This window comes from Coregonus clupeaformis, unplaced genomic scaffold (assembly GCF_020615455.1).
Source record: "Coregonus clupeaformis isolate EN_2021a unplaced genomic scaffold, ASM2061545v1 scaf0512, whole genome shotgun sequence".
Classification (NCBI taxonomy): domain Eukaryota; kingdom Metazoa; phylum Chordata; class Actinopteri; order Salmoniformes; family Salmonidae; genus Coregonus; species Coregonus clupeaformis.
In genome coordinates this window covers 314,435-323,217 of record NW_025533967.1, presented here as the reverse complement: position 1 = coordinate 323,217, position 8,783 = coordinate 314,435, and the positions used below count along the sequence as shown (strand labels likewise).

Genomic DNA, 8,783 nt, shown 5'->3' with positions numbered 1-8,783 from the left:
TGGTAAAAGACCAAGTCCATATTATGGCAAGAACAGTTCAAATAAGCAAAGAGAAACCACAGTCCATCATTACTTTAAGAAATGAAGGTCAGTCAATCTGGAATATTTCAAGAACTTTGAAAGTTTCTTCAAGTGCAGTCGCAAAAACCATAATGCGCTATGATGAAACTGGCTCTCATGAGGACCGTGTCTTCACTGACATTTTCAACCTATCCCTGAACCCGTCGGTAATACCAACTGGTTTCAAGCAGACCACCATAGTCCCCGTGCCGAAGAACGCCAAGGTAACCTGCCTAAATGACTATCGCCCCGTAGAATTCACATCTATAGCCATGAAATGATTTGAAAGGCTGGTCATGGCTCAATTCAACACCATCATCTCTGACACCCTGGACCCACTCCAATTTGAATACCGCCCCAACAGATCCACAGATTATGCAATCTCTATTGCACTCCACGCTGCCCTCACCCACCTGGACAAAAGGTAAGAATGCTGTTAATTGACTACAGCTCAGCATTCAACACTGTAGTCCCCTCCAAGCTCATCACCAAGCTCAGGAAAGACAGCACCTCTTCCCCCTCAGGTGACTAAAAAATATGTCCATGGGCAATCAGATCCTGAACAAGTTCTACAGCTGCATCATTGAGAGCATCTTGACTGGCTGCATGACAGCTTTATACGGCAACTTCAAGGCACCCGACTGCAAGGCGCTACAGAGGGTGGTGAGTACGGCCCAGTACATCACTGGGGCCAAGCACCCTGCCATCCAGGACCTCTATACCAGGCAGTGTCAGAGGAAGGCCCAAAAACTTTTCAAAGACTCCAGCCACGTAAGCCATTGACTGTTCTCTCTTTTGCCGCACGGCAAGTGTTACCAGTGCACTAAGTCTGAAACCAACAGGACCCTAAAAAGCTACCCCCAAAACCATAAGACTGATAAAGAAGACTGCTAAATACCTAATCAAATGGCTACCCGGATTACCTGCATTGACCATTTTTTGCACTAACTCTCTTGCACTGACTTTATGCACACACACTGGACTCCACCCACACACTCACACATGCTTACACTGATACCCCAACACACACATACACACACACATAACATGCGCAGACATGCATACTGACGCCATACACACATTCACACACACTTTCACACTCACCACATACGCTGCTGCTACTGTCTTATCTATCCTGTTGCCTAGTAACTTGACCCCTACCTATATGTACATAGCTACCTGCACATCGACTCGGTACTGCTACTCCATGTATATAGCCATGCTATTTTTACTTGTTATTGTTTTTCACTGTGTAATTATTCTTGTGTCACTATTTCTATTTTATTTTTATCTTTAACTCTGCATTGTTGGAAAATGATCCGTAAGTAAGCATTTCACGGTTAGTCTACACCTGTTGCTTACAAAGCATGACAAATTAAATTAAATGTTATTTGAAAGAAACTGACTGTATACACTGTGCTACAATGTGGATGGGTAGGCTACTTGTGGAGTGAACTGTACTGGCCTCACAGGTCATGTCGGGTCTATGCTTAATTTTTGCCTTCCAGTTTATAGAATGAAAAGTGGCAGGACTTTGTGATAAGTGTAGCGCTTTTTGAAAAAACTAAGTTAGTGTGTATTGACTTCTAGTTAAGCTTGCTAGGATACATTTATTGGACTCTGCCGCCACCTACTGTGTGACTGGTGTCTTGCTCAGAAGCACGAGAGGCTTCCACGTCATCTTTACTGGCGTTGTTTTGTTTAGAAATAGACCAGGAAATTGCGTTTTTGTCAACTCACGAAGCATGGAAAAGTAGCTAGTTGGAGCTGTGGTGACATTGAAACGCAGAATTAGAGGACTATAGTCACCAATACGTTTAGAAATGGATGACGATGTTACCATTGAGGACGAGGGTGGACCAGAAATACAGAATACACCCCTTGAAAACCAGGATTTAAGTTTCCTGCAACAAACGGGTAAATTCGCTAGCTAATATCAGCTGCACATCTGTCAGTTTTCTGGCTTGTTTACCAAGCCTAGCTGGCCTGGCAAGATATCCTTCAAATACTAAAGCTAATAATGCAGCTAGCTAGCTAACGTTGTAGCAGTGGTTGTAGCTTAGCTAGTGTAGGCTAAGATAGCTAGCTACAGTAGCTAGCTAGCAAAATAACTAAATGCAGAGACACATCATTCATTGACAGGGCTGCCAACTTTTGAAGAATGCTTGGAGTGAGATTTGCTATGTGAATTTCATTTCCCCCTGGCACAACCCTAGATGGGAGAACCATTTTACTGTTTTAAATGTCCTACAATTCTACGTATTTTGACATGGCTTAGGCCTATGACCCAAAAAAAAATAAAACACAGGTCAGGTGTATTCAGGATGCTTTGAAAATTGAATGAACACTCAAAATCTGATGACTTTGTTACTTTGAGATTTTGGGGGGCTGAAATTTAAATTATGCTAATATTTTAAACACATTTTTTAGGTGGTTTGACACTATTCAGACAGTAATGAAATGAGATGGGGAGACAGGCAAATGTGAGAAATAGTGGGGAGGTTGGAAGCAGGGATTGATCCCTGTTCTCAGGTGGAAAGTATGCAACACCTTCCGCAACACCAAGGCTCTGCACAGGAAATTCTAATATTAATATTAATGGTTAATAGCAGTGGGTAACCAAATCATAGATTGCAGTCTCCTTGTCCATAGACTGCTTTCAAGGTAAGGACACAAACATTTTAGTATTTTGTAATTTGGGTGAAAATCTCTTTAAAATAGGGCTGGAAGAAAATCCTGCTTGCTCTCCAGGAGGGTTGACAGTCCATGTGCTTATGGATAATTCATATTTCCTTTCATCTCGGGCAAGGTCAAACAAGAGGAAATTAATAGTTTGATCATTTTTCAAGTTGCTCTGTTTCCTAAGTGCTGGGTGTTTGAAAATGTTATTGCTATAACAATTAATGTCTCAATCACCCAACCTTCAAGAAAAATCTAATAATTATCAATATTCAGGTGGTTTATGCCTACTAGTTGAAGGTTCTTGCCATCAACTTACTCTACATAGACAAAATATGATGCGTTTGTGAGTTGAGTCCCCCTACCATATGTGCACAATACTAAAATGTCAAAATTATTTGATTCCTGGAGCATTTCATATCCAATGCTTTTTTGTGTGACCTATACAAAACTGTCCATGAATGGCTGCAAATATTATTTAATTTAAATTTTATAAAATAAACTATTATCATCACAACAATCTTTCTACCACTTTTTTCTTCTATTACGAGGTTTAGTGACTAGATTGATGAGGGGGAAAAAACAATGTAATCCATTTTAGAATAAGGCTATAACTAAACAAATATCGAAAAACTCAAGGGGTCTGAATACTTTCCAAATGCACTGTACTCAGGGCCAGTTCTAGCCTTTTGAGGGCCCTAAGCAAGATTTTGTTGGGGGGCCGCCCACCTCACATCAAAACATTTTAGTGGCCCACCTCTTGACAGTGGAGAGAAAAATACAATGTTTAAAGTAAATCTCCTGCAATTCTGCACATTTTGCCAAGGGGTGTAGAGAAAATGTTGCCGTTTTACAGCAGGTTTTCTGCAATTCTACACTTTTCCATGTGGGGGAGAGAACTTTGCAATTTTACAATAAAATTAATGCAATTCTACTCATTTTGCCATGGGACAGAGAGATACATTTGTAGTTTCACAGCTGATTTCCTGCAATTTTACCAATTTTGCCATGGGGTGGATCAACATCTTTGCAGTTTTAAAGCAATTTCCTGCAATTATACACATTTTGTAATGAATTATGCCATGTTAATATTATATGAGTTTGAATGACTAACAAAATCCATCTGGGCCCCCTGGAGGTCAGGGCCCCTGGGCAGGTGCCCTGCTTGGTATTCGGACATGATTACTACTCGTTTAGATAGTTTAGGCTAACTACAAATCTGAAAATTGTTAGCTGACGTGGCTAAAAGAGAAAAGCTGCTGATGCACAACGGAATTTTGAAATTGCACCTGATGTATTCTACTATTCTTACACTCAATAGTAAGTTGAGACCCCGTCTGAGTTCCAGGGGCCCTAAGCAGCCAGGGGCCCTAAGCAGCCGCTTATGACACTTATGCCTGGAACCGGCCCTAAAAATACTATCAGTAACCCATAATTTCTCTTCCTGTCCACAGTCGGACCATTGGTGGCAGAATATGGATGGTATCTGCTGTTCATGTGTGTGGGGGTCTACCTGGTGGTACAGCACCTGAGCAAGAGGAGAGCCAGCCAGGGACAGAGCAGCTCGCCTTCTGGAGCGGTGCAAGGTGAGTGGCTGTAACCAATCGTTTTTTTTTATTTAACCAAGGAAGTCACTTTGAGATTGACAAGTACATTTAGTCACACACACATACATAGATACATACACCGCAGACAGACACGCATGCACGCACACGCACCTAGGACATGAGCATTCTTGCTGCAGCTACAACAATGCCACTTATTCTCAAAACGATGACAAGCTTTCTAAAGCAGAAACCAACTGGCACTCACAGGCTAGAGCCGGCTCCCATTCCAACAAGGTGACTGACACATCAGGAACGGAATCTCGGAATGCAATGGAATTTATGGAGTCAGTAATATCATCCAATCTTTATTTTTTTAATCTGGCAGATCCCAATGCAGTGGTGAGGAGACAAGAGGCACTGGAGGCGTCCAGGAGAAGAATGCAGGAGGAGCTGGATGCCAAGGCGGCCCTCTTCAAGCTGAAACAACAACAGGTAAAAGGTGACACCTTTCACATAGATGGACCATACATAGACGGACCATAGATAGACCATGGCTTCTTAGCAAAGAGCAATTTCTCAATCAAGAATTTTGCTAGGACTGTCTGGGAGTGGTCTGAGTTGGGAGGGGAAAACTGAAAACGATCTGTAATTGGCAGAGAGGTTTGGAGCTCTTAATTATTGGTCTATTAACTAATTTAATGCCTGGTGATGTCACCAGGCAAGCCAAAACTCCATCCCACCAAAACAGGCAGAAATTTCAGGCGGTCTTTTCAAACAGCTCTTACACTAAAAGGCCATTATCATCGTTTTCACAATTTCACAGTATTTTTCCAACCTCATAGTGTGGAAATATACACTACTGGTCAAAAGTTTTAGAACACCTACTCATTGAAGGGTTTTTCACACAGTCTCCTCTGAACAGTTGATGTTGAGATGTGTCTGTTACTTGAACTCTGTGAAGCATTTATTTGGGCTGCAATTTCTAATGAACTTATCGTCTGCAGCAGAGGTAACTCTGGGTCTACCAGTCCTGTGGCGGTCCTCATGAGAGCCAGTTTCATCATAGCGCTTGATGTTTTTTGCGACTGCACTTGAAGAAACTTTTAAAGTTCTTGACATTTTCCGGATTGACTGACCTTCATGTCTTAAAGTAATGATGGACTGTCATTTCTCTTTGCTTATTTGAGCTGTTCTTGCCATAATATGGACCTGGTCCTTTACCCCCCCACCTTGTCACAATACAACTGATTAGCTCAAATGCATTAAGAAGGAAAGAAATTCCACAAATTAACTTTAAAGAAGGCACACCTGTTAATTGAAATGCATTCCAGGTGACTACCTCATGAAGCTGGTTGAGAGAATGTCAAGAGTGTGCAAAGCTGTCATCAAGGCAAAGGGTGGCTATTTGAATAATCTCAAATATAAAATATATTTTTATTTGTTTAACACTTTTTTGGTTACTACATTATTCCATATGTGTCATTTCATAGTTTTGATGTCTTCACTATTATTTTACAATGTAGAAAATAGTACAAATAAAGAAAAACCCTTGAATGAGTAGGTGTTCTAAAACCTTTGACCGGTAGTGTATATGTAAAACACAGAAAAGTCACGTTTTTGACTCCACTGGGCCTTTAACACAGATCTGAAACCCCAGGCACCACAAACCAGTTTGCCCATTGTCCCTGCCAAATCTGATCTTGAAGACTTTTGGTACTTGTCTTTTGTTTACCGTGTGATAGCTGGAGGAGGAGAAGAGACGACAAAAAATTGAGATGTATGACAGCATGAAAGAGGGGAGGAGTTACAGAGGACAGGCAAAGACAGTCCAGGTAAGCTGCGTTCTCTATCGTAGGCCTAAATAACATACATTACATAACTTATGCCATTTAGCAGACGCTTTCATCCAAAGTGACTCGTAGTCATACCTGCATACATTTTACATATTGGTGGGCCTGGGAATCGAACAAACAACCCTGGCATTGCAAGCGCCATGCTCTACCAACGGAGCCATACAGGACCACCCATAAGTAAATGCAGCATTTGATAGATATTATAGCCAAGCCAGGAGTTTTCCATGGTCAGGACACGGGGTCTGAAAAAACTCCTGCCTGTGATGATGAGTCATGATTAGCACCCAGACTTTTTCCTGACCATGTCCATCCTGACCATGAAGAAACTCCTGTCTCAGACATATTTCTCAGAAGTCGCAGATTTGTTAATGGGTTTCATGTAAGCACTTTGAGGTTTCTTGTCTGTAAATGAAAATAGCTCAATATAATTATTGTTGTTATTATGATGTAACATTTCAGAACACTGAAGAGGTCAGCACATCGACTACAGTGTTGAAATCAAAGACTGACAAGAAGCCCCTACGGAGCAGTGGTATGTTGACATATTTCATGATGAGAGCAGTATTGTAATTGGTTAATTACTCACATCTCTATTCATGTGAACATGTAAGACATCATGCTCACTCTTAAAGTAATCAATCAGTAATTAAACAGGTTCTGAATCCTACTAGATCCATTTATGCATCAATGCAATGATGAGCAACTTTCATGTTCATGCATGTAAGCCACTGATCTTGCTGTAAATAAGAAGCACTGTGATTCTTACTGAAACCGTTTCAAAGGTTATACATGTCACATTTCCACCTACAAATAGAAAGTACACACCAGTAGTAATGAAGGAACAAAATCCACAAAAGAAAAAAACCATTTTTGAACACTGCGCAGTGCAGCAAAGTAGCTTTGTACTGCAACTAGCTGGTCTTGCCAGTTGTGTGTACAACTTTCTGTATTACGATACAGGAAAACAGCTAATATTGCTCATGTTTTGTATTTCAAAAACATATATATTTTTTATCCTTTATTTAACCAGGCAAGTCAGTTAAGAACAAATTCTTATTTACAATGACTGCCTACCCCAGCCAAACCCGAACGACGCTGGGCCAATTGTGCGCCGCCCTATGGGACTCCCAAATGTTTGTTTCAAAAACATTAGCGATACAAAATGTCAATCAATCCTTGAAACTGATGTTTTTTTAATTATGATCTGGTAAGAAGCAGTACTAAGCTTTTGGGGGGATTTCTAAGCAGTGTCTTTAAAAAGAAAATGGCTAAAATGTGACGTGTTGCTCATTTAAGGATTAAGTAGTAGGTAGGTGATGCTGGCGTCCTCCATCTCCTCTCTGAGCCAGTAGCCTACATTCTGCCCTGCTGTCTGTATTTCAGGCTTTAATCCCCTGAGCGGAGAGGGAGGTGGATCCTGTGCGTGGAGACCAGGAAGGAGAGGGCCGTCGGCTGGCGGTGGATGAGGTTAAAGGAGGTCAGAGCCACAGGCTCGGGTTAGACCTCGCCCCCTTAACCCCGGATCTGTGTATCTGTGGCTAGGGGTGACTTGTGCCTACTCTGAGGTGACCTGTGAACTCTGACCCCTGATCTTTGACCCCTGACCCGACCCGTCATAGGCACACACACTGACCTACTGAAGGAAGCTGCCAGCAATCTCAAAGCCCTCTTAGTTATTGATCTAAATCAATATGTTGTTCTTCTCAAAGCCCTCTTAGTTATTGATCTAAATATATCTGTTGTTTGTAACTCTGTGTTTGGGTTTCAGAATTGGTAAAAAAGAAAAAAATGATTCAACTGGTTTCGCTACTGTGTATGTTTTAGATCATGTTGCATCAGTAATATTAGCATTGTCCAAAATACAATGTGTTGCCACATGATAAAAATGAATCCTTTCTGTTTTAATGCATTTGGACAACTTCAAACTAACCAGTGTTGAAAACAATTGTCTTGTTTCCACTTTCAAATTTTGGCTTATTGAATCATCTTATTTAAGAACACATGAGAAGGCCTTCTGAGAAGGACAGTTTCTAATGATGCTATTCCCGTAAATGGCACCTGTGCCAGTGGGTTTGGCTGATGACTTTCAGAGTAACAGTGTGTATATGTTTTTTTATTTTATTTTGTATTTTGTGCCGTCTAACAAGGCTTCATGTTGCGAGAGTAGATGCTAGCCAGATGGCTTTAGTACTGCTGTGTACCGTACTGCTTGTTATACTATTACATAAATCAGATGTAACCGTAGTCATCGTGTTATGTATTGGAAGATCAATGATCATCAAACAATTTTAGTTATTGAAATTCTGACAATAGCTCTTTTCTGCCCCAAATATATTGGGGGTCAAGAAATAAACTGAACTGCACCATTTTTATCACAATAAAGATATTATAGATAAGTTGTCTTTGTATCTGTGATGTTTGATGGGGAGGCTGAGTATGTGACGACACACAATGGCTAATTTAATGGTCCAGTGACATAATTATACACCTGCCATCTCCGTGTTGTCCACCGGATGGAGGCAGTGTAATGTAAATGAAGCCACAATCATAACGGTATGGGCACAGAGTTTCTAAACTGTCTTGGGTATGGGTAAGATCGCACTGATTTCAATTATTGTTGTAGTCTTGCTCTTAAATTGATATG

The 8,783-nt window shown here is 41.0% G+C and overlaps 1 protein-coding gene across 1 annotated transcript; it reads left to right on the top strand.

The window, feature by feature from the left end:
- The first annotated feature begins 1,707 nt into the window (after nt 1-1,707).
- Nucleotides 1,708-8,535, top strand: selenos (selenoprotein S). The gene is made up of 6 exons (XM_041859797.2): nt 1,708-1,977; nt 4,194-4,325; nt 4,672-4,778; nt 6,029-6,118; nt 6,599-6,671; nt 7,523-8,535. Exons 1-6 carry the CDS (start codon nt 1,884-1,886, stop codon nt 7,603-7,605), a joined length of 579 nt encoding a protein of 192 aa, XP_041715731.2. The 5' UTR covers nt 1,708-1,883; the 3' UTR covers nt 7,606-8,535.
- Nucleotides 8,536-8,783: the final 248 nt, after the last annotated feature.

Coding starts and splice junctions, on each gene's coding strand:
- selenos (XM_041859797.2), top strand. CDS start 1,884: ATGGATGACGATGTTACCATTGAGGACGAGGGTGGACCAGAAATACAG. Junction 4,779..6,028: donor TCAAGCTGAAACAACAACAG/GTAAAAGGTGAC, acceptor ACCGTGTGATAG/CTGGAGGAGGAGAAGAGACG. Junction 6,119..6,598: donor GACAGGCAAAGACAGTCCAG/GTAAGCTGCGTT, acceptor GTAACATTTCAG/AACACTGAAGAGGTCAGCAC.